We start from the raw sequence: 26,814 nt of genomic DNA on the forward strand, positions 1-26,814 counted from the left end.
TGTTCCTAGGCTACAAACCTGTATAGCATGTTACTACACTCAATATTATAGAAGATTGTAATACAATGGTAAATATTTGTCTATCTAAACACTAAGGTATAGTCAAAATACCACATAAAAGATTAAAAATGGTGCACCTGTATAGGTACTTACCATGAATGGAGCTTATGGAACTGGAAGTTGCCCTGGGTAAGTCAGTGAGTCAGTGGTGAGTGAAATGTGAAGGCCTGGGACATTAGCGTACACTACTGTGGACTTTATAAACATTGTATACATAGACTATGCTAAATGTATTTAAAAATTTTCTGTCTTCAATAAATTAACCTTATCTTACTGTAACCTTTTCACCTTCTAAACTTGAAGACACAAACACGTTAGCCTATGCCTACAGAGGGTCAGGATGATCAATATCACTGTCTTCCACCTCCAATCTAGAAAGTCTTCAAGGGCAATAACATGAATGGAGCTGTCATCTCCTGTGATGGAGCTGTCATCTCCTCCTATACACTATATGCTGAAATACCTTCTGAAGGACCTGCCTGAGGTTGTTTTACAGTTCACTTTCTTTTAATAAGTAGAACACTTCAAAATAATGATAAAAAGTAAAGTATTAAAAATACACAAACCAGGCATGCAGTCAATTATTATTGTTCTCAAGCACTAGGTACTGTACATAATTGTTTGTCCTAAACTTTTATAGGACTAGCAGTGTGGTAGGTTTGTTTACATCACCATCACCACAAACATGTGAGTAATGCATTACACTGTGACACTACGATGTCATTAGGTAGTGAGAGGAATTTTTCGCTCTATTATAATCTTATGGGACCACTGCTGTATATGGGGTCTGTAATTCACTGAAATGTCATTATGTGATGCATGACTGCCTATAGTTGTAAGGTTTTTAATGACATATGTGAAGTGGTATATTATTATTTGAAGGGAGATTATGCTAAGCTAAAGATGTATCTTGAAAACAAACAGCAGAGATAAAATTAGGTGCTAAAAATAATCCAAAGGAAGGAAGAATAAAAGTAAAAAGGGAACAAAAAAGTGATCAGACAAATATAAAACAAATAGCAAAATGGTAGGTTTAAACCCAATCATACGGTGGTGATAGTTACATTAAATGTAAATTGTCTAATCAATTAAAAGAGATTGTTAGACTTGTTAAAAACAAGACTTGACTAACATGCTAACTGCAAGAAATCCACTTTAAATACAAAATGTTTGGTTAAGAGTAGTAAAGAATGTATATATACCATATAAAGATTAAGCATAAGAAAGCTGGAATGGCTATAATAAAACCAGAGAAAATGTTTCAGACAAGGTGATATGACCAGTGATAAAAGGATTCATTTCATGGTGACAAAGGGGTTGATTCATTAAGAAGACATATTGATTCTTAGTTTAAATGCAACTGAGTGGAAATGTCAACACTCCTTTTCAGTAATTGATAAGTAGAAAGAAAATCAGTAAGGATATTGAACAACGTGATCAAACAAAAAGGATACTTCATAAACATAAACATATCAATTCATCCAGGAGACAGAAGAATACTAAATTTTTATTTGCCCCAAAACAGAACTTCAAAATACATAAAATAAAAACTGACATAACTGAAAGAAGAAATAGTTATCTATACAAGTTGATATGGTTTGGCTATGTCCCCACCCAAATCTCATCCGGAATTGTAATCCCCGAGTCAGTGGAGGGATCTGGTGGGAGGTGACTGGATCACGAGGGCAGATTTCCCCCATGCTATTCTTGTGATGGTGAGTGAGTTCTCATGAGATCTGACAATTTAAAAGTGTGTGGCACTTCCCCCTTCATGCCCATGCTCTCTCTCTCTCTCTCTCCCTCTGTCTTCTGCTGCCATGTAAGATATGCCTTGCTTCCCCTTTGCCTTCTGCCACGATTGTTAAGTTTCCCGAAGCCTCCCCAGCTATGCGGAACTGTAAGTCAGTTAAATCTATTTTCTTCATAAATTACTCAGTCTCAGGTAGTTCTTGATAGCAGTGTGAAAACTGACTCTACACAAGTGTAGTTAAGAATTTCAATCTTCTCTCAGCAATTTATAGTTCAAATAGATTAAAAAATCAGTAAAGATGCAGAAGACTTGAACACTATCAGCCAATGTGACTTAATTGACATTCACAGTATATTTCACAGTAGAAAAACACACATTATTTTTAAGAAATTTGTTAGAGTAGGATCCACCAGCAGTGGAGACAGAAGAGTGACTACCGAGTTCAGAGAAAAACTAGGAAAGTACAGTATAAAGGGAGCCAACAGATAAAGTGAATTTAAAAGTACAGCATATATGAACTCTGTTGAAAGAAGAAAAGCTAAGAAAGGTGAAAGAGAAAATGGTGCAGAGAATTTGGCAACATACCGGTAACTGACGATCTAAACAGGGCCGCTTCAGTGGACGAGCAAGCTAAACGCCATATTGGAATGTATTGGGAAGTGAATGTATGTGGAAACTGCAATGAGACAGCAACATAGTCAAGATGCTTGGTTGCAAAAGGGGATAGAGAAATGGAGTGGTAGCTAAAGAAGGATACTGTGCTCAAAAGAAGTTTGCTATTTTTGATGAGATGTATGAGAACATATATGTTGAGTAAATGATCCACTATAGAAAAAGTTGATGACATGGGTTAGAATGGCAAAATTAATGGAATCAGTTCCTTGAAGAGTGAGGAGGTGGGATCCAAAGCACAAGGGGAATTTCCTCAATCAAGAAAAAAATCCCACCAGTAGTATAACTTAACATTTGCAAAAAAGAGCTTTAAACATGCTTATAAAAGGTTAAATTATCCCACCTTAGTAAACAGATTATATAAATATTTATAGAATGGGCAGGGATGGTTTTGTGTTCTTTTCCTAAATGGCTACAGACTGCTTTGATTTTCTAGTGTTTTTTCTTGCCTCTTTCCTAATACTCCTCTACATGACATCTGCATTGCTGCTTCTAATTTGCTGTGGTTACTTCTAGAGTAAGTTCTTCTATAGAACTCTTAAGGTCATAGAAGAAAATCAAACAATCAAATGTATTATGCAAAGAATATTAACTTCATAGACGGCAATAAGGTATTAAGAAGCTTTGAGCTAAAGATGGCTATACATCTTTACTACAAAAAAAGTACATGAATTGTATGATAGTCCTTATCCATAGGCCTTTCTCTCTAACACTGAAGATCATAAATTTGTTTTGGTAGTTCACACCTTTCAAAAGACTGATATTAGATAAATGGGGAAATTTAATAATCTCTAAATTTAAGATAAGCATAAGAAAATACTCCACAAAATGAAAGTATACCCAGTTGGAAAATTAAATTGAAAATCAAAATGACTATTTATTATTTATTTGAGACAGAGACTCACTCTGTCACCCAGGCTGGAGTGCGATGGCACAATCTCGGCTCACTGCAACCTCCACCTCCCGGGTTCAAGTGATTCTCTTGCCTCAGCCTCCCAAATAGCTGGGATTACAGGCCCACACAACTACGCCCAGCTAATTTTTGTATTTTTAGTAGAGATGGGGTTTCGCCATGTTGGCCAGGCTGGTCTCGAGCTCCTGAGCTCAAGTGATCCGCCCACCCCAGCTTCCCAAAGTGCTGGGACTGTAGGTATGAACCAGCATGCCTGGCCAAAATGACATATTTAAAAAATAATTAAGGACTAAAGAATTCAGACAATTCATTCCTTTACAGGCTAAAATAAATACAAAATGCCCAACCTCATTTGTAAAACACAGAAACATAAATGTACACAAATCAATACCATTACTCATTTGATAAATAGACAATTTTTAAGTAAATAATAATAGTGGGTGGTATTTAACATACAGAGAAATGGATGTACTTTCACATAGTATTGACAGCACTATAAACTATTTGGAAATCAGGCAGTATACAATATAACCTTTTGAATTCCACTTACAGAAATTTATTTTATGGAAATAATTGTAGATATGTACAAAGATAAGAGGTGTAAGTGATTACAACAACAAAAATTAAAGCGGAAAGGCATGACAATAGAAAAAGATTTGTAAAAAGATTATGATAAGCAGCTCAATGGAATATGTGGTTATTTATGATGATATACAGAGAATATGTGACAATGACAAAGTGCTATTTTCATCACAGTATTGTAATAATGGCATTTGCAATAACGTCATGATATATATTGAACAGAAAAGGTTATAAAGAGTATACATAAAATCTTATTTTGGTAAAAAGATATGTATATGCAAAGGTTATATGAAAAGTAATATAATAAATGATATTTCTTATTTTTACCTGCGTTTCAACATTTTCTGTAGAGATATTTTTTATAAGAAAAAATTGGTTACATATATTCAAAAATAGCAAGTGAGAAAAAGAGGTCTGAAAAACTTCTACCAGAAAGTGCATATGAATATCTATTAATGTTTTTACATACAAATTAGGCAATATAGCACCTCTGTCTATTTAAGATATATTGCTTAAGCTTAGTGTGATACTAAAAATGGAAGTCAGGTTGGATAGTGGGAAAGAGTAATAGTGCATGAGGGTATATAAAAGGACTTTTTGCTCAAGTAAAAGACTCTATAAAAAAAATCCTGAACAGGAAGCCAATGAAATAGTCTTTATCCTAATTGTACTCTCAATTGCAATTCATTTGCTAAGAAGATGGAGGTTTTTGTTGGATGTGTGTTTGTGTCCATGTTAAGAGATTAAAACTCAATATTATGGTTTATAAAAGAAAAACAATAATATATGTTATCGAATGGATAATATTTTCCATTTGAGGACCATACTTGCCTTTGGGTTGTTTGCATCAAACAGACCAGTTGAAAGTCCAATCAGCAAGGAATTCTTGTTTTTATTTTTTGGTGGTAAATGTGAGTGAGATCGAAATGCAAAGGATTCTTCTGGTGAACACTGAACTGACTGAACTTGAGAGACTAAGTTCAAGTGTTCAGAATGAATCACCTTATGGAACAATGGTTCTGGTTGCACAGACTTATCTACACCACATTTAGAGTGCTGAGAATCATTGGTTCCAGGCTCTGTGGTAGAAAGTAGAGATTATGTGGTAAGTCTATACAGCACTTAAAGTTCTAAATGATATTGATAAGGCACAGTATGTAACACAAATTCTAGCAAAAAACCCACATATCAGGAAAATAAAATCAAAATATGTGTATCAGTATATTACCTTCTGAATAATCTTTAACAGGATACAATGTTTTATCTTCAGAGAGTTGATTTAATTTGTTATGTACTTTCACTATACTGAAAGTTCTACAATACAGACACAAGGCTGGGCATGGTGGCTAACACCTGTAATCCCAGCCCCTCAGGAGGCCAAGGTGGGAGGATTGCTTGAGGCCAGGAGTTTGAAACCAGCCTGAGCAACTAAGTGAGACTCTGTCTCCACAAAAAATAAAATAAAATTAGCCAAGGTGGAGGACTGCTTGAGGCCAGGAGTTTGAAACCAGCCTGAGCAACTAAGACTACGTCTCCACAAAAAATAAAATTAGCTGGGTGTAGTAGCGCATGCCTATAGTCCCAGCTACTCTGGAGGATGAGATGAGGGTTGTTTGAGCCCAGGAGTTCGAGGCTGCAGTGAGTTATAATCGCACCACTGCACTCCAGCCTGGGCAACAGAGTGAGACCCTGTCTCTCAAGAAAAACAAACAAAATGAAGAAAAAAATGGACATAAATCCAAAGAAATGTGAAAAAATACACTATTTAGATACATATTTAGTTCCAGTTTATCTTTGTTCCTATAGGTTAGATGAAAAAAATTATTTTTTCTTTTCTTTTTAAGAAATAGGTCTCGGTCTATTGCCCAGGCTGGAGTGCAGTCCTGGCCTCAAGCAATCCTCTCACCTCAGTCTCCTGAGTGGATAGGACTACAGGCATGCCACCATGCCTGGCTAATTTAAAAAATTTTTTGTAGAGATGGAGTAGCACTATGTTGTCCAGGTTGGTCTCAAACTTCTGGCCTCAAGTGATCCTCCCACCTCAGCCTCCCAAAGTGCTGGGATTACAGGTGTAAGCCATTACACTCAGCCTACCTTTCTTATATTTTAACTAATACTATTTTAAAAAGAAGACAATTTATTTAATGTCCTTAGTACACTGGCTTAGCTTTGGCAAGTAATTCTTTTCATTTTTAATATTCAATAAAAATAACTGACCAAAAACTTTTACTGCCATGTTGCCATACAATCCAGGCTTATTAATGTAGTCCAGTGTGCTATGCCTATTATATTTTTAAAATGATTGAGACGAGTGATAAGGAATGCTTTCTTATTTATATATTACCCAAATAAAATAGGTTGATGTTAATAATCATTAACATCTTCCAGAGAGTAATTAGACTAATGCAATGATGCTTACCTGTATGAATGTCACTAAGTTTGTCCACAGTACTCGAGACTCCATCTTCACAAACTTCATTTTCCTGAATGGTGATCCTGTCTTCCGACCTGTCACAGATGGGTACACCAATTAAAAACACACACACACAGTTTACCAGAAATAAAAGTGCTCTAAAATACAGGAAATGGAACACAAGTTCACTAGCATTCTTTGATCCCTCTTCCAAGTATTTTTCTCACTTTCATATATACTTTCTCACATAAGTACACTGTATTTTTTACCCTGTTGAAATCCTCACCAAACAGTAAGCATTCACAGCAACCAGGCTCACCAAGTATTATAACAATGATTCTCAAAGTACAGTCCCCAGACAACAGCATAGTAAAGAAACTAGTTAGAAATACAAATTCTCAGGCTCACCCTTACCTGTGAATCAGAAACGTTGGGGGATAAGGCCCAGCAATTAGTTGGGAAAAGTCCCAAAGTCATTCTAACACATGCTAATGTCTGAGAACCACTACTTTAAAGAATGGGAATGCCCCTTAAGAGTGGAGAATATAAAACAATTACGATATGTTAATACCATGGAATATCATGCAGCTGTTAAAAAATGAAGCAGAGATCTATACAAACTGATTAGAATAGGCAAGATATACTGTTAAGTAAACAAAGTGATTCACAGACCAATTTGTATTAAATGGTGTTAGATTTTGAAAAAATGGTTTGTAGCACAGAAAAATAGAATAATATTCACAAAAATATTTTAACCCTCAAAGGGAGGGGATTAAGATTGAGGAAAAAAAAATAAAAAATAACTCACAATTCTTATCTCTATATGCTTGGGAATTAAATTCATGCATTTTTTTTTTAACAAAAATTTAAAGACTGGAAGAATATATTCCAGAAGCACCAGTAATTTATCTCTGGGAGTTAGCTTATAGGTAAGTTTTTATTTTCTAAATACTTTTAAATCTGTTTCAAATTTTATTTTATTTTTTTAATTAATTTTTTTTTTTGAGACGGAGTCTCGCTCTGTTGCCCAGGCTGGAGTGCAGTGGCACGATCTCGGCTCACTGCAACCTCTGCCTCCTGGGTTCATGCCATTCTCCTGCCTCAGCCTCCTGAGTAGTTGAGACTACAGGTGCTGGCCACCACACCCGGCTAATTTTTTGTATTTTTAGTAGAGACGGGGTTTCATCGTGTTAGCCAGGATGGTCTCGATCTCCTGACCTCGGGATCTGCCTGCATCAGCCTCCTAAAGTGCTGGGATTACAGGCGTGAGCCACCGTGCCCGGCCCGTTTCAAATTTTAAATAATTTTCCACTTTTTCATTTTCAGATTTTCAACCATTTTCTGTTTTTATTTTATTTATTTATTTTTGAGACAGTCTCACTCTGCCACCCAGGCTGGAGTGCAGTGGCACAATCTTGGCTCACTGCAGCCTCCTCCTCCCAGGTTCAAGCAATTCTCATGACTTAGCCTCCCAAGTAGCTAGAGTGACAGGCACATGCCACTGAACCCAGCTAATTTTTGTATTTTTCAGTAGAGACGGGGTTTTGCCATGTTGGCCAGGTTGGTCTCAAACTCCTGACCTCAGGTGATCCACCCGCCTCGGCCTCCCAAAGTGCTGGGAGACAGGGTCTTGCTCTGTTGCCCAGGCTGGAGTGCAGTGGCATAATCATGGCTCACCTCACTGCAGCCTTGATCTCCTGGGCTCAAGTGATCCTCCCACCTCAGTCTCCCAAGTATGTGGGATTACAGACACATGCAACCATGCCTGGCTTTTTTTTTTTTTTCCATAGAGGTGGGGTCTTGCCATGTTGCCCAGGCTGGTATCAAACTCCTGGCCTCAAACAACTCTCCCACCTTGGCTTCCCAAAGTGCTGGGATTACAGGCATGAGCCACTTTCCCAGTCAAGCAACATATTTATTCATTCAAAATATAATGCCCCCTTGGTTCCTCAAAAAGGTAAACTGAATTACCATATGATGCCACAATTTCACTCCAAGGTATGTACCCAAAGGAACTGAAAGCAAAGACTCAAACAGATACTGTGTGTCAATGTTCTTCGCAGCACTCTTCCAACAGCCAGATGGTGGAAACAACCTACGTGCCCATCAACTGATGAATTATAAAAATATATGGTATATATATATATATATATAATGGAATATTATTCAGCCATAAAAAGAAATGAAGAACTGGCATGTCCTACAACATGGATGAAAAACTAAAAACAGTATGTTAAGTAAAGGAAGCCAGAAACAAAAGGCTACATACTATATGATTCTGTAAGAAATATCCAGAATTGCTAAATCCACAGCGACAGAAAGCAGATTAGTGGCCGCCAGAGGTTGGTGGGGAGGAAAAAAATGGGGGATGATTGCTTAACAGATAGAGAGGTGGGTGATGAAAATGTTCTGGAACTATATAGTGGTGATGGTTGTACCCCATTGTGGATTTCTAAATGTCAATGACTTGTACAATTTTAAATGGTGAATTTTATGTTATATGAATTTTATTCCAGTAAAAAAGTAAAGTTCCTTTTAGGACTCCTAACTACTTGAATTCCAGTTGCCCTTCCTATTATTAGTTTGGTGCACACCTTACCAGATTTTTCCTTTAAATTTACATGCTAATCTAATATACGGAGATGCTTTTTTCATTCAATATTATTTTATTCCATTAATCAATGTTTTAGACATATTTCCATATTAAAAAAGAGTCCCATTTATTCTTTTAGGTGCTGTATTATATTCCATAATGCTTTAGAGTTGACCCTTAAACAACATGGGTCTGAACTTCATGCATCTACTTAGATGTAAATTTTTTTTCAACCAAATGTGGATTGAAAATACAGTATTCGTGGGATGCAAACCTGTGTATACAGATGGCTGGCTTTTCATATATTATATATGGGTTCCACAGAGCCCACTGTGGGACTTGAGTATGTGTAGATTTTGGTATACGAAGGATACTGGAACCAATCCCTCAAATATACGAAAGGATGGCTGTATACAGAAACACAGCAGTATTTTTAGCTACCTCCTTATTAATGATTATTTAGACTGTTTCAGATTATTTGCTGTGACTCTCCTGGAATGAATATTCCTGCATTTGCTTCTTTGTGCTCATGTATGAATGATCTGGAGAGTAGATACCAAAAGTAAAAGACGTATATTATAGGATGTGCACATTTAAAACGTTAACAAAACTGTCAAATGGATCTCTAAACTGGCTCTACCATTTCACATATGTATTTGCAGTCCATCAAAGAACCGTAGTCCCAATCCCTCACACACATTTGATATATCATTTCTCTTCCCCATGGCTTCATGTTATTTTATGGAAAAACAATCAGTGGAAAATTCATCTTTTCCATTGATGTGGAAAAGGACTCTTGCCCTGCCTTTTACTCACTCTTCTTTGAGGAGGAGTAAGTATCTGACTAGCAGTGACATTCACAGTACCCTAGTTCTCCACTAAGTTAGTCTATCAAACACTTAGGAATCTGACTTCTTTGTCTGTCATTTTATTGATGCCCTGTAACTCGTAAAGTATCATACTGTTGTATTTACTAACTATCTGGGTTTCTTCCTTCATGAATAGCCTATTCATCGTCTTTCCCCATTTTTCTATTGGACTTTTGTCTTTTTCTTATTAATTTATACACGTTCTTTATAAATTCTGGATATTAATTGTTATGTTAGACTGCCTCCTTAAAAAATTTTTTATTTAGGTCTTTAATCAATCTGGTATTGTTTTGTTGAATGGTTTCAGAAATGGAAATGATTATTTTATTTTTTCCAAATTGTGACTGATTTGTCTCAAGAGCATGTATTAAATAGGTTATCTTTTTATGTTGATTAGAAATCTTTACCATTTATTAAATTTCCATACATACATTTCAAATACTGGTTTTCTATTATTCCTATAATATATAAAAATGATTTAAAAAATAGAAGACACTGTCTCTGCCTTTAAGGAACTCTTTTTGTTTTTCATTTTTTTTTTTTGAGACAGGGTCTCACTCTGTCATCTAGGCTGGAGTGCAGTGGCACAATCTTGGCTCACTGCAACCTCTACCACCTGGGTTCAAGTGATTCTCATGCCTCAGCCACACAGGTAGCTGGAATGACAGGCGTGCGCACAACCATACCTGGCTAATTTATTTGTATTTTTTAGTAGGAACAGGGTTTTGCCATGTTGGCCATGCTGGTCTCGAACTCCTGGCCTCAAGAGATCCGCCTACCTCAGCCTCTCAAAGTGCTGGGATTACAGCCACTGGGCACATACTGCTAAGCAAAAGGGGCCAATCTAAAGACTTCATACTATGAAACTAGATGACATTCTGCAAAAGGCGAAACTATGGAGACAATAAAAAGATCAGGGGCTGCCAGGGATTGTGGGGTGCAAAGAAGATAGGATAAACAGGTGAAGCACAGAGGATTGTACAGTATCATAGGAATAATAGTGTAATGTGAATCCATGTCATTATACATTTGTCAAAACTTGTAGAATGTACCAAATAGTGAACCCTAATGTAAACTATAAACTTTAAGTTAATAGTAATGTGTCAATATTGGCTCATCAGTTGTAACAAATAAAATACATTAATGCAAGATGTTAAAAATACCACTTGCCAGGAGTAAGAAAAAAAATTGTTGGGGGTGGGGAGTGAGAGGTATATAGTAAGTCTATAATTTTTGCTCATTTTTTTGTAAACTAAAATTGCTCACAAAAGTCTATTAGTTAAAAAAAACCAATAAAGCCAACACAGCAAAAGACTAAAAATATAAAAATAAAATAAAAATGACAACAAAATTCAACTACTATAGCATATCAAAGATACAGCATACTTCTGTAAATTAACTAGATATTTAAATACAAAAATTTCAGATTGAATCACGAACCATATCAGAAACATAATTAAAATAAAATAATTCAGAAAAACTGAAAACAGGATGAGCCAATGCAGATTGAGCAAATATAAATAAAAAGATAAAACTTAGTCAAAAAATATTAAGCAAGACTAAAACAATGATATTTTATAATGCTATAATGTGTAATTTGCCACAAGAGTATTATACTTGTGAATATCTGCACCACATAACTTAGGATCAACATTCATTAGATAAAAATCACTTGAAATATAAAATGAAATAAATGGAAACACACTAGTAGGAATAAGCCTTCACTCATTTCAATGAAGTGAATAAAAATTGTTAAGTATATAGAAAACCTAAATAAAAAACCTGATAATCGATACATAACAATGCCAAAATATTTTATAATTTATTAATTAAAAGTATGTACTAGCTCACTGTAGACAGACCAACAGGAAAAAATGTATAGAAACAGACTCAAATCTATAAACCATGATAAATTCCACAGATTTACGTGTAAAAAAATCAAATATTTAAATGTATAAAGCCTCAAATAAAAGTCCCAGAATACTGGCCAGGCACAGTCCCATGCCAGTAATCCCAGCTCTTTGGGAGGCCAAGGAGGGAGGATTGTTTCAGGCCAGGAGTTTGAGATCAACTTGGGCACCAAAATTAGACTCTGTCTCTACCAAAAAAAAAAATGATACTAGAAAACTGAAAAAAAATTTGGCAACCTTAGAAAGAACAAGGCTGTTCTGAGTAACTATCAAAGCTCAGATAAATATGATAACAATAAAAGATAAAAATAAACTATATACTTCAGCATGGCAAACCCACAACACACGCACACACAAAACATAAATGACACGCAGAGAAAAAACAGTTGCAATTCATGTAACCACCAGGGCAAGTATCTCTCACTTTTAAGAGCTTTTACTAATTTATAAAAGACCAACGACTAAATTAAAAAAAAAGGGAGGCCAAAGATATAAAGAGACAATTCACAGACAATGAAGTTCAAATGAAACTTATACATTTGAAAAGATGTGCTTACCTTTACCTACCATAAGAGCTAGACAAACTAACAGCCCAGAGATACTGTTTTTTACCTTGTTAGATTGGAAAAATTCAAAAAGTTTGATGAGAAAAGTTTAGCAAGGCTGTGGAGAAAATGGGGTTCAGACATTCTTTCTGAAAGTGTAAACTAGTATAACCTCCAGGAGAACAATAACCAAATTACAAATGCAACTTATAAAAATGCAGTTGACCAAGCGATTATACTTATTACAGATATATACACACACGAAAGTCACTTTATAAAAAAAAGTTGTTCATTGCAGCATCATTTGTAATGTCAATCAATGTCCAGCAGGTAGGAAACTTGTTGAGTTGTGGTATTCCACATAATGGAATACTAACTAGCTATAAAATAAGAAAAAAAGCCCTTTATGTATCATTATTAAAAAAAATTTCCCAGATTTATTATTAACTAAAAATAAACAAGGTGGAAAAATCTGTGTACACTATACTAACAAATGTAGTTAACTGTAAGGAGGAAGACAATATATTTATTTTTGCTTATGCATATACTAGAAATATACGAAAGAAGACAAGAGTGGATGGGGACAGATGTAAGCAAGACTTTTTACTGCATATCATCGTACTTTATTTATTTACTTAATTAATTTATTTATCTGAGATGGAGAGTCTGTCACCCAGGCTTGCGTGCAGTGGTGCCATCCCAGCTCACTGCAACCTCCGCCTCCCAGGTTCAAGTGATTTTCCTGCCTCAGCCTCCTGAGTAGCTGGGATTACAGGCACCCGCCACCATGCCCAGCTAATTTTTGTACAGATGGGGTTTCGCTATGTTGACCAGGCTGGTCTGGAACACCTGACCTCAGGTGATCCACCCTCCTCGGCCTCCCAAAGTACTGGGAATACAGGTGTGAGCCACTGCGACTGGCCCACTTTATTTTTTTTGAGACAGAGTCTTGCTCTGTAGCCCAGGCTGGAGTGCAGTGGCATGATCTTGGCTCACTGCAACCTCTGCCTTCTGGGTTCAAGTGATTCTTGTGTCTTAGCCTCTCAAGTAGGTGGGACTACAGGCACGTGCCACCATGCCTGGCTAATTTTTGTATTTTTAGTAGAGACAGAGTTTTGCCATGTTGGCCAGGCTGGTCTTGAACTCCTGCCCTCAAGTGATCTGCCCGCCTCAGTCTCCCAAATTGCTGGGATTACAGGTGTGAGCCACTGTGCCCGGCCTCTTCAAATATCTTATATACTTGTTTATTTCTGAACCATATGAATATCTATTAAAATTAAATTATTTTTATAAGGTATTACAGTATTAGGATATTATGTTGTAATATTAGCTTATTATAGTATTTTATTAAAAGTTATTACAAAAGGGACCTAGGTTTTAAAATGTAAGGAAAAGATGTACATACTGAGTTTCCTTTGTTTCTTTTTCCTCACTAATCCACGCATCAGTAATAGTGCATGGCAAGCTCTCATCTTTGTTTGTTCCATTTGGCTCTTGTAGAACTTCTGTTTCCAAATCATCAGGTTCTGCAAAGGATAAACATAACAAGAAACATCTCAAAGCAAAATTTGTCAAGAGAATATTGAAAAAACTTTCTATAAATTACTGCTACCTAGTTTTAGGGTAATATATTCATTAAAACAAAAATTAAATATTCTATCTATAGGGTTTAAATCGTATTATTGTGTTAAGTCTTTAGTTCAGTTATTTCTGAAATGACAGACTACTTCTTTTGCCTTTTACTGTAATAAAAATGCTCAAAGGTAATATGGTATACTCCATATTTTTCACCATTATGTAAAATTTTCTCTTCAATTAAAATTTTAGTAATATGTAAATTCGTTTAGAGAAGGTATAAAAACAGTTTAAAGAATAAAGATATTTGTGGTTAGAAATATGGAAGAATAGACTGTGATATTACTGATTAGTAACTAAACTAAAATTTCCATCTTCAAAATATATCTTTTAATAGTCAAAAAAGAAAAACTATTACCTGGACTTTCACAATGATAGTGAGAACATAACTGAATGGCACTAAAAATCTATTTTCTTAGACCCTCAAATAATTTTTTTTTTTTTTTTTGAGACAGGGTTTCACTCCCATCGCCCAGGCTGGAGTGCAGTGGTGTGCTCTTGGCTCACTACAGCCTACACCTCCCAGGCTCAAGTGATCCTCCTGCCTCAGCCTCCTGAGTAGCTGGGACTACAAGCACACACAACAACACCAGGCTAATTTTTGTATTTTTAGTAGAGATGGGGCTTCACCATGTTGGCCAGGCTGGTCTCAAACTCCTGACCTCAAGTGATCTACCTGCCTCAGCCTCTCAAAGTGCTGGGATTACAGGCGTGAGCCACCACGCCTGGCCTGACCTTCAATTAACATCAAGATGTTACCTCTGTTTTCTGGCAGTGGCTCATTTTTCACCTGGCTGATACTTTCCAAAAGTGAATAATGATGAGAAGAGTATTTGTTAACTTCTCTTTTTCCTTTCCAATTAAGATTATTAATATTATCCTGTTTAAGCCAACACTATCCCTCTTACTTCCCCTGGAATATAGACATAATTCTCCATTCTTAAAGCTTCCAATTATCTGTCTTATTTGGAAAGACAACTGATATTGTACTAATCTTTTAAGTTTTTATCTTTTATTCAAATGACTATTTTGGTCATTCATTCAAGGTAAGCACTTGGGGGCAAAATCCTTTTTTATTTTTTAATGAATAACTCTGTTTCCTAGTACTTTAAGCTGTATCATTATCAACTTATTCTATAAACTTGACTTATGACTGCATTACCTGCAAAGCCTAGAATATTTACTCTCTGGTCTATCAACTCCTGCACTAGGCTATACAGCTTCCATAGTATGCCTAACATTCTTTTCTTTTCTAAAGAAAAGGCATAAGATACTGTGTTAGTTCAGGCTACTGTAACAGAAATGTCATAGACTGGGTGGTGTAAACAATGGAAACTTATTTCTCAGAGTTGTGGAGGCTGAAGGATCCAATGTCAGGGTGCCAGCATGGTTGGTTCTAGAGGGCCCTCTTCCTGTTTTGCAGATAACCTTTTCCTCCTTGTATCCTTATGTGGTAGAAAGCAGAAAGCTCTCTGGCCTATTCTTATAAGGGCACCAATCCCATTCATGAGGGCGCCACTCTCATAACCTAATTACTTTGCAAAGACTCCACTTCCAATACCATTACATCAGGGATTAGATTTCAACATATGATTTTTTTGGGGGGTAGGGAGGGGAACAAACTTTCATTCCATAATGATACTAGTAACTATGCTTCTAATGAATCAGATTATTTAAGTTATTATGGTGAATTAAGGATGGTCACGTGTTGCAGGGTTTCTGGCTTTCCTCTCATCTAGAGGGAACTCTGTTTCTCCTCTTTTTTTTTTTTTTTTTGAGACGGAGTCTCGCTCTGTCGCCCAGGCTGGAGTGCAGTGGCGCGATCTCGGCTCACTGCAAGCTCCGCCTCCTGGGTTCATGCCATTCTCCTGCCTCAGCCTCTCCGAGTAGCTGGGACTACAGGCGCCCGCCACCACGCCCGGCTAATTTTTTTTGTATTTTTAGTAGAGACGGGGTTTCACCGTGGTCTCGATCTCCTGACCTCGTGATCCGCCCGCCTCGGCCTCCCAAAGTGCTGGGATTACAAGCGTGAGCCACCGCGCCCGGCCTCTCCTCCTCTTTAATTTCAGCTGGCATGGTGATTCCCTTGAGTAATGGAATACAGTGAAAATGATGCTATGTCAGTTCCAGGCTGAGCTTTTAAGAGAACTAGGAGCTTCTATTTGGTATCTGGAAGCCCGAGCCATCATGAAAATAGTTTATTCTGAAAGACCACATTGCAATGCCGTGAGACTAAAATGAAGGAGAGGGACCTGGATAAGCCCTGCCAATATGCCAGGCATGGGAGTGACATCATTTTGCGTCTTCCAAAAAAGCCCAGCTGATGGCTTAATACCACTGAGCAATACCAGTTCATGCTACATGGAGCAGAAGAACCTCCAAATTCCTGACTCAAAAAATTGTGAGATAACATAAAAATAAAAATTGATTTTTATTTTGGAGACAAGTTGTCACTCTGTCACCCAGGCTGGAGTGCAGTGGCACACTCATGGCTCACTGCAGCTTCAAACTCTTGGGCTCAAGTGATTCTCCCACCTCAGCCTCCCTAGTAGCTGGGACTACAGGCATGCACCACCACACGTGGCTAATTTTCATATTTTCAGTAGAGATGGGGTATTGCCATGTTGCCCAGGCTGGTCTTGAACTCCTGGGCTCAAGCGATCTGCCAGCCTTGGCTTCCCAAACTGCCGGGATTACAGGTGTGAGCCACCGAGCCTGGCCTAAAATTGTTATTTTAAGCTACTAAGTTTTAGGAGTAATTTGTTTTGCAGCAATAGATAATTGAAGCAGAATTACATATCCAGAAGCGAGGAGCTGATGTAAAAGCCTATGTGCACTGGCTTTGGGACTGCAGGGCAGGCAGAAATTGGAAGGGCTTCAATGACATTGTTGGTGAGAGACTGGCCAGTGAAAAACGGTTACTGGAGGCTGGAGAAAAGGGGATTCCTGCTCTACAATGGCTGAAAACTTGGTAACTGCAATAATGTGGAAGATAGTAAATGTACTTTATGGATCCAGTGGTCTAGCTAAGGAGTTATCAAAGCAGAACATTCAAACTGACAGCTGCTTCTAATAACTTCTGATAAAGAACAAGAAAAGATTAATTGAAGAAAAAAGTCTAGCTTATGAGCAGAATTTAGAAGAGATACAGAGAGCTCAGGATAATTCCTTCTAGGCAACAAAAGCTTCTCAAAGGAAGACATGGCCTCAAGACAAAGACTAAATTTAGGACAGTAGGGTGTGGCCTCAGGGCAAAGATGAAGTCAAGGTTGTGCACATTAGATCTGTTATGGCACAGAAAGATTTAAAGGCAGGCCTTGCAGACCCTCTTTGCTAGACAAAGAATTTCTAAGAACTCAAGAGCACTGTCTTACAGTATCCTTATAGGTAACTGAAGGTAGAAAAGAGTCTGTCTCAGAAATATGAATGGCTTTTGTTAACCACAGTGAGTATCAATAATATTCACAAAATTATTTAGAAATTCTGCTTGTGGAAGCACTATAAGCTCAGACTGAAGGGGACAAACATAATTCAAAAGAGAAGAGCCCTTGAGCACAAGCTTTGGTGCAAGGAAGCAGGCTGACAATGCTATTCCTGGTTGGATTTTAGAATTTCTCAGGACCAATGACTGCTATCTGCTTCCCATCTTCTTGTTTTTGAAAAGGTGTCTCAAAGGTGGTTTCACCATTGTATTTTGTACATATGGAAAACAAATAACTTATTTTTTTTTTACTCATAGGTCTTCAGATTGAGAATAACTGTACTTGAAGACCTGTAGATGAGAAACCCATCTGCACTGAGGACTGACTTTGTTATCATATTAAACTCTGAGCTAATGTCATAATGAGATGAGGCTTTCAGAAGGTGTGAGTGTATTTTGCATATGGGAGGAATGAAAATAATTTTTGGTCAGAGGGCAGACTATGGCAGATTTAGGACAGATGCAAATTCTTTGATGCCCTTCCCATTGAGGGGTGGGTTCTGTTTCCTCTCCCTTTGAATCCAGGTTAGGCTGTGACTGCTTTGACTAATAGAGTATGACAAAAGTGATACTGTGCTAGTTCTGAGATCAGCTTTTAAGAGTACAAGCTGCTTTCACCTTAGCATCTATGAGCCCCGGGCCATCATATAAGAAGTCAGACTATCTAGCCAGAAAGAGTACATAGAAGAGCCCTGAAACCACATAAAGAGGGAGAGGGGCCTAGCTAAGCTCTACTTGCCAAGACAGCAGTGAAGCTTTCTGGGACCCTTCAGACCAGCCTAGCTGCCAGCTGACCAGCATCTACTGATCTCTGAGATAAAGGCACATGAATTAGGAAAAATCACATTAGCTAAGTCTTGACTCAATTCCTGGCACATAAAATCATGAGATGAAATGGTTGGTGTTTCAACACTAAGTTTTGGGGTGACTTGTTAGGCAGTCATAAAAAAAAGACCAATTACTAAAAATATAAAAATAGTGAACCTAATCTGAGATGAATTACCCAAACATATACAAATTTTGATAATCTGTTTATAAAGCTTGTGAAATTTAAGTTTTTACTAAATAAATATAGCTCATTTTGACTCATTAGAACATACCTTCTAAATTTCCTTCCAGTTTCAATGACATCTGTGGAGATGCCTCACTAAACTCGGGACTTTTTGTCTCAGTAGGAGAATCAACAATAGCTGATGGGTTTATTTCATGTGAAATACATTGTACATTTTTTTCTCCAGTAATTAAGGGTTTGTACTTTTCCTGTTCAGGAGAAATCTCTGTGAAAACAAAAAATAAAAAATCATGCTAGTTCTCAAAATGACGAATTTTATCTGTAATGGCATTGGGGGCAAAGTTCAAAAAGCTGCATTATTGCAACAGGTAATTACTAGTTAAGCTCTGTTACATATTAGAAGTTAATAAGTGACTACGGTATATGAAAGTCAAATTTCATTTCAATTGTACATAATGATTTCTATGGTGGTCAAAATGGTTTACCTTCTTTCTGCTTTTGGTAAAATTAATATGTGTATTAGAATAGTATTTTTTAAATTATTAACTAGTTGATTCTGTTTATATGAGGTAACTCCTAGTACTTCTAATTGCTCTGAAATTCTCCACACTTTTAATTGGTCCAGGAGAGAGGAGGTTTACCTCAGAACATCCTGAGACAGGTTCAAAAAAGAATAAAAAGAAAAAAAAATTACCTCAGAATAACTTAATGCAGTTATTTACCACCCTGTCACTCCTATTAATCCGTTGAAGATTTTACTTTCCAGGTTACAAGTTCCCCAACACTAACTCTGTCATAACTAATTTAGGTGATTTCCGTATTTGTATCAATAATCCTTCCAACAGGTAGCCCTCTTGGTTTGTTGCACTTCACTCTACCTCAGTCTTCATCCTATCTCCAGCACTCCAATGGTCATATCTTAGAGACCTTGTCATTAATTATAGCCTCTTTAAATTTCCAGTGTTAAGTATTCCACCCTCTAATCTCTAACACTCATTTTCCACTTCTCTGCCTCTACAACTCCAACTCTAAAAAAATTTTACCCTGAAAGTACCTACAATGCACTGGTTCTGCTACATTTTCTGTCATCTCCATTAAAATCCATAGAAATTCCATAATATAGTCATTCTCTTGTGCATCCTCAACTCATTGTATTCACATGGCAAAACCCCAACGTTGCATAAATTCAATTCTCTGCCTACTATATCTGCATACACATGGTTAAAATGGTTGAAGAAAAACAGAAATCCTTGCTCATTGGTCTCAATTTAAATTCATTGTTTCTAAAGCCAAGTAGGCCCTTTGTGTTGGCTACAGTCCTTTTATAACACTGGGTTAGCAGGAACTGTCCTTAGCTCAGTTAACTTCCAGAGCAAAGAAGTTGTTCATCAAGTATTTATAAGTTGTTTTACTCTTTACTTCTTTCCAGTCAACAGAGAACAAAACTATAGTGTTGCAAATGTTTCAGAATCATTTCCCTGCACTGTACTTCAACAAACTGCTTGCCAAAACAAACTGACTGTAGCAGAGATCACATCTGTGTTTTTCCTCCTTCAGCCCTACCATTCTGCAATAAAATCATGTCTGTTAATACCAGGAATCAGGATACCATATTGCATTATTATTATTATTAAAGATTACTTTAGTAGGTTCTAACAAATATAATAAGAATAGGAAGGAATCAAAATATAGGAGAAAAATCTATTTCTTGTCACTGATGATAAATCTGCACATTTGGAACATCTAAGATCTCAAGGAAGAAAACTTAATAGATTTAGTAAAAATAATCAGTACGGTGTCCAGATATAAAATTTTCTGTCTATATATAGAAAGAAATAGGGGAAGGAAGAGGAGGAGGTTAGGTTATCTTTTTTTTTTTTTTTTTTTTGGAGACCTGAGTTTTGCTCTGTCGCCCAGTGCAGTGAAGAGGAAGGAGGTTAGGATTTTTTGGAGACCTGAGTTTTGCTCTGTTGCCCAGTGCAGTGGCGTAATCTCAGCTCACTGCATCCTCCACCTCCCGGGTTCAAGCAATTCTCCTGCCTCAGCCTCCCTAGTAGCTGGGACTACAGGCTCACGGAACCATGCCCGGCTAATTTTTTATATTTTTAGTAGAGACAGGGTTTCGCCATGTTGGCCAGGCTGGCCTCAAACTCCTGACCTGAAATGGCCCACCTCAGCCTCCCAAAGTGTTGGGATTACAGGCATGAGCCACCACACCCGGCTGGATATCTATACTAGATAAAAATTCTTAAAAAATAGCAAAAAGCAATGAAATAGAAAAAAGGGCAGAGAATATAAACAGGCAATTTTCAAAGCAGCAAATCAAAATAGTCAACAGAATGCAACATAATGAAATTCACTCACAATCAGAAAAGGAAAAATAAAACCAATGAAATATATACCACATAAAAATGGTTAAAAAATTTTTTTAAAGGGATATTACCTTTCAGGCTGTTTAATATTTAAAAATCAATCAATGCAATTTGCAACATTAATATAATAAAAGAGAAAAATTATACTATTATATTAATTGATTTGGAAAATGGGTTTGGAGAGAGCTTCAGTATGGCTGACCACAGACACCTGGCACTTGCCTGTTCCACAAAGAAGTACCAAAACAGCAAGTAGATAGTAACACATTGAATAGAGCACCTAAAAGAGAACACAGGAATTCGGCAGGAAAGGGATGGGGAACCTCTGAGGCATGGAAGGAGAGGGAAGCAAAACAGTTGGCCTGGCTAGGACTGGCTAGAAGCCAGGAGAAACACCACAGATCGACCTGCCTGAGTGCAGGAAAACGGTAAGAGAGATCCCCAGTGGTCCATGTTCTCACCATGGACTCCTGCAAGCCTAGCCATGGCTCCTCAGCCCTCAAGCGCCCTGAGACTAGCAGAGGAAGCTGCCTGGAGTCAAAGTGATGCATTATTCTAGAGAGGAAGTTTGTGCTGGATCTCACACAGCATCCTGAGACCCAAGCAGCTGCAACATGGTGCCACTTTGAGAACCCAACCCCTACCAGATAACAACCTGCCCCAGGGCTCTACAGGCCCTGAATCTCCACACCCCTGGAGCCCTACTGACATTTACTCCATGTCCATCTATAGATTTGCAACCTTGTGACGTGAGCTGGACTCAACTGTGCAGCCAGGTCCCTAGTCCTCTAGCCCACATACAGCCCTATACCACAGGAAATAGGTGGTGCAGCACATTAGGAAGGCTGCCCCTGGGAAAAAGGGAGCTGAAGCATGTGCTCCCCAGAGCCTGGGAGCTGCCTTCCTGGAGTTGCTGGCACTGACAGCAACCCTGCCTCCCCTAGCACCTGGGTGAATGTGCACTTGCGTGCACCTTCAGGAGCATGGAGACAGGCATGCTTGGGTGCCATCCTAGAGCCTGAGGTCAGGCCTGGCCCACTCACTGATGCCACCACCTGAGAGTGCTACCTGGTAGCTGAGAGATCAATCTGCCCCATGCATCAGAGCTGGCACTAGCAAGCATGTCATCCAGGACTGGAGATCAACCCACCATGCCTGCTGATGCGGGTGCCTGCACACACAGTCGGGGGCCTGAGGACAGGCCCTCCTGCCTACCATCACCACCACTGATTTCTGAGTGTGCAGTCTGGGGTCCTGGGGGTAGACCGGACGTGCTAAGCACAACCTGTGCCTGACAGCACCATCACAGGGCTTGAAGACAGACCCACCCTGCCCTGCTCCTGCCTTGGCAAAGGCCTGTGAGCATCATCCAGGGGCATAGGGATCAATTTGCCATGCCTACTGCTGCTAGTGCCTGTATAAGCCTTCCAGGGGCCTGGGAAGGGGCCCACCCAGCCTGCCAGCACCCAAACACATCATCTAGGGTCTGGAGATCAACCAATCCTGCCCAACATAAACTGCGTGCACATGCACCATAAAGTACAGGCCTGCTCTACCTGGTGATGCCCCCAATAGTGCTATGTATATTGTCCAGAGGTCTGAAGATCTACCAACCTCTGTCTGCCACCATAGATGCCCAAACATGCCTTCCAGAGGGCCCTGAGACCCAACCTGCAGCCACTGCCACCATCCACCTGCACGTCCCACCTAAAGGCTTGGAGACTAGCCCTCTCAGTTCACCGCCACCACTGCTGGTGCCCATGAGTGCTGATGATGGACCCAGGGACTAGCCCTGCCCACCTAGCCCACCATTGCTACTCCTGGCATCCAAGTAAGCCATGTGGAGGCCCAAGGATTACCTGGACCCACTATCACCAGTGCCTGAACACCATCCGGGGGACCAAGTACCTGCATTCTCAGCATGCTGCCAAGACTGGGGCCTGAGGGCTGGCTCAACTGGCTCCCTGTCCACAGTAAATCCTTACCAGAGTCTGCACTAACAACCATAACCTAAGACATACAGGAACTCACAGATACCACTGACATGATTACAGCCAAAGAAATCATATGAAGACTGCCCACCCAGAATCAAAGCCAAAACACCCTACTCAACCAACGCTATGGATATATATATGAGAAAAAGTCTTTGCCTATGAAAGTCAATCCATAAAATCGGAAGAAGTGATTATTACAATAGATGCACAGATATCAACATAAGGACACAAGAAATATGAAAAGTAAGGAAACATGATACCTCCAAAAGAACACGGTAATTCTCCAGCAAGATTCCAACAAAAATAAATCTACAAAATGCCTAAAATAATTCAAAGTAAAATTAAAGCTAAGTGAGGTATAGGAGAACACAGATAAATAATACAAAGAAATCAGAAAAACAATTCATGGTCTGAATGAGAAATTTAACATAGATATCATTAAAGATAACCAAACAGGGCCAGATGCTATGATTCACAAATGTAATCCTAGTGCTTTAGAAAAGGAAGGCAGAAGGACCGCTTGCAGCCAGGAGTTTGAGACCAGCCTGGGCAACACAGTGAGATACTGTCTCTACAGGAAATTCTTTAAAAAGTAAGTCAGGTATGGTGGCATGTGCCTATAGCCATAGCTAGTCTGGAAGATAAAGTGGGAGGATCTCCTGAGTCCAGGATTTGAGGCTGCAGTGAGCTATGATTGCACCAATGTACTCTAGCCTGGATGGCAGAGAGCCTGTCTCTAACCAAGTAAAAATATTTTATCTGTCTGTCTGTCTGTCTGTCTGACTGACTGACTGACTGATAATTTGAGACCAGCCTGGGCAACATGGCAAAACCCTGTCTCTACACAAAATAAACAAAATTAGCCAAGCATGGTGTCACATGCCTGTAGTCCCATCTACTTGGGAGGCTGAGATGGGAGGATCCCTTGAACCCAGGAGGTCAAGGCTGCAGTGAGCTGTGATCATGGCACTGCCACTGCACTCCAGCCTGGGTGACAGAGCCCTGTCTCAAAAACAAACAAACTAACAAAGAAAACCCCAAACCCCCCCACCCACTGCAAAATTCAATGAATTAAATAAAAGTACAACTGAGCGCTTCAACGATAGAGTAGACTAAACAGAAAAAAGAGTTTCTGAACTTGAAAACAGTTCTTCCGAAATAATCCACTTAGAAAAGAAAAAAAAGGATAAAAGAAAAAAAAGAATAATGGAAGTCTATGTGACATAAGAGAAACTGTAAAGTGCCAAAATATTCAAATTTTGGGTGTTCCAGAAAAAAAAGAGATGGGCAAGGACATAGAAAATTTCTCTAATGAAATAATAGCTGAAAATTTCCCAAGCCTTGTTAAGAGATATAGACATTCAGATACAGGAAACTTAAAGACACAAAAAGATTCAACCCAAAAAGATCTTCCCAAGGCACACTACAATCAGACAGTTAAAAGTCAAAGAGAATTCTAAAAACAGAAAGAAAAGAGCATCAAGTTACATATAAGGGCACCTCCAACAGACTAACAATGGTTTTCTCAGCAGAAACCTTATAGGATAGCAGAAAACAGGATGATATATTCAAAGTGCTGAGAAAACAAAAACAAACCAACAACAAACTGTCAGCCAAGAATACTATACCCACGAAAGCTATCCTTCAAAAATGAAGGAGAAATAAAGTCTTTCCCAAAGAAGCAAAAACTGGGAGAAGTCAACAGCAGACTGATCCTATAAGAAATGCTTAAGAGAGAGCTACATGTGGAAATAAAAGTTCAATATCTACCACCATGCAAGCACATTAAAAGTATAAAACCTGACAGAGCACATTCACAAACAAAAGAGAAAAAGGAGTCAAATGTTACAGAAAATAACCAAACTGCAATGAAACAATAAAAGAGAAAGAAAAGAACAACAAATACACAAAACATCCAAAAACACATTAACAAAATGACCAGAGTTAAGTCCTCACCTATCAATAATAAAATGAAATATAAATATAAATATAAATGAAATAAATTAATCATTTAGAAGACACAGGTTGGCTGAATGGATTAAAAAAATGACCAAATTATATGCTGCCTACAATAAACTCATTACACATACACACTGAAAATGAAACAGAAAAAGATATTCCATGCAAATGGAAACAAAAAAGAGTGGGAGAAGGCACACACTTATATCAGATAAGACATATTTTAACCCAAAAGCTGTAAAAAAAAAAAAGACAAAGAAGGTCATTACATAATGATGAAGGGAAAAATTCAACGAGTGGATCTAACAATTATAAATAGATGTGCACTCAACAGAAGAACCCCTAGATATATAAAGCAACTACAGGGAGAGATAGACTCCAATACAATAAGAGTTGTGGACTTCAACACCCCAGTGACAGCACTGGACAGATAATCTAGACAGAAAATTAACAAAGAAACATTTGATTTAAACTGCACTTTAGACCAAATGGACATAACAGACATCTACAGAACATATCCAACAGCAGCAGAATATACATTCTTCTCATCAGCACATGGACCATTCTCCAGGACAGGCCACATGGTAGGCTACAAAACAAATCTCTACAAATTTAAACGCAACTACGTCATATCAAGTACCTTCTCAGACCACAATTGAAGAAAACTAGAAAGCAATCACGAGAGGAACTTTGGAAACTGTACATATACACGGAATTTAAACAACATGCTCTTGAGCAAACACTGAGTCAATGAAGAAATTAAGAAGGAAATAAATGGATTTCATGAAACAAATGGGGATAGAAACACAACAAACCAAAATCTACGGGAAACAGCAAAAGCAGTGCTAAGAGTTTATAGCAATAGCAATAAACACCCACATCACAAAAGGGCCAGAAGCTCATGGCTGTAATTTCAACATTTTGGGAGGCTGAGGTAGGAGGATCCTTGAGGCCAGGAGTTAGAGACCAGCCTGGGCAACAAAGTGAGACCCTGTCACTACTGAAACAAAAACAAAAACAAAAAATAGCTGGTCACGGTGGCTGCCTGTAGTCCTAGTTCCTCGGGAGGCTAAGGTGAGAGGATTGCTTGAGCCCAGGAGTTTAAGGTTATAGCAAGCTACAACTGTACTACTGTACTCCAGCATGGGCGACAGAGTGAGACCCTGTTTATAAAAAAAAGAGACAGATTTCAAATAAATAATGTAATGATGTATTTCAAGGAACTATAAAAGCAAAAAAAGGTCAAATCCAAAATGGTAAAAACTGCCATAAGGAAGTATCTATCATGTACTTTGCAGCAACATGGATGGAGCTAGAGGCCATTATCCTAAGTGAACTAACTCAGAAACAGAAAATCAAGTATCACATGTTCTCACTTATAAGTGGAACCTAAATAATTGGTACACATGGACACAAAGGTGACAATAATAAGATAATGAGGACTCCAAAAGGAAGGAAGGAGGGAGTGGGGAGAAGGCAAAAAAAAAACTATCAGGTACTATCATCATTATTTGGGTGATGGGTTCACCAGAAGCCCAAATCTCAGCATTATGCGATATACCCACGTAACAAACATGCGCATGCACCCACTAAACCTAAAACAAAACAACTATATATATATATATATATATATACACACACACACACACACACACACGCACAAAATAGACCATTATTCAGCCATAAAAGGAATGAAATCTTTTTTTTTTTTGCAGTAAGATGGATAGAACTGGAGGTCATTATCCATATAGTGAAATACATATTGCATGTTTCTGACTCATAGGTGGCAGCTAAAAAAGTTGATCTCATGGAAGTAGAGAGTAGAATGGTGCTTATCAGAAGCTGGAAAGTGTGGTTGGTTAATGCATACAAAATACAGTTAAATAGAATAAAATTCTAGTGTTTAAAATAGTACAGTAGGATGACTACAGTTAAAAATAATGAAAAAAAGCAAAACTAGTAGAAGAAATAATAATCAAGCAGAACAAAATGAAATAGACACTAAAAAAATCAACAAAACTTGGCGTTTTGAAAAGATAAACAAAATTGAAAAA

At 38.1% G+C, this 26,814-nt stretch overlaps 1 protein-coding gene across 41 annotated transcripts in view; it reads right to left on the reverse strand.

Annotated features, from left to right (window-relative positions):
- The window catches only part of NEK1 (NIMA related kinase 1), a 225,714-nt gene that overhangs the window by 26,765 nt on the left and 172,135 nt on the right, over positions 1 to 26,814 (reverse strand). For 30 of the 41 annotated variants that reach the window (XM_055276379.2, XM_055276377.2, XM_055276381.2 and 27 more), the window contains 4 exons: positions 18,524 to 18,700; positions 13,713 to 13,833; positions 6,397 to 6,485; positions 4,809 to 5,056 (listed from right to left, as the gene is read on the reverse strand). In XM_055276379.2, coding sequence (XP_055132354.1) covers positions 4,809 to 5,056; positions 6,397 to 6,485; positions 13,713 to 13,833; positions 18,524 to 18,700 — 635 coding nt within the window. Of the gene's footprint in view, positions 1 to 4,808; positions 5,057 to 6,396; positions 6,486 to 13,712; positions 13,834 to 18,523; positions 18,701 to 26,814 lie in introns of those variants that run through there. The other 11 variants (XM_055276382.2, XM_063638394.1, XM_063638400.1 and 8 more) reach the window with 3 other exon arrangements.

Source organism: Symphalangus syndactylus, chromosome 4, assembly GCF_028878055.3.
Source record: "Symphalangus syndactylus isolate Jambi chromosome 4, NHGRI_mSymSyn1-v2.1_pri, whole genome shotgun sequence".
NCBI lineage: Eukaryota > Metazoa > Chordata > Mammalia > Primates > Hylobatidae > Symphalangus > Symphalangus syndactylus.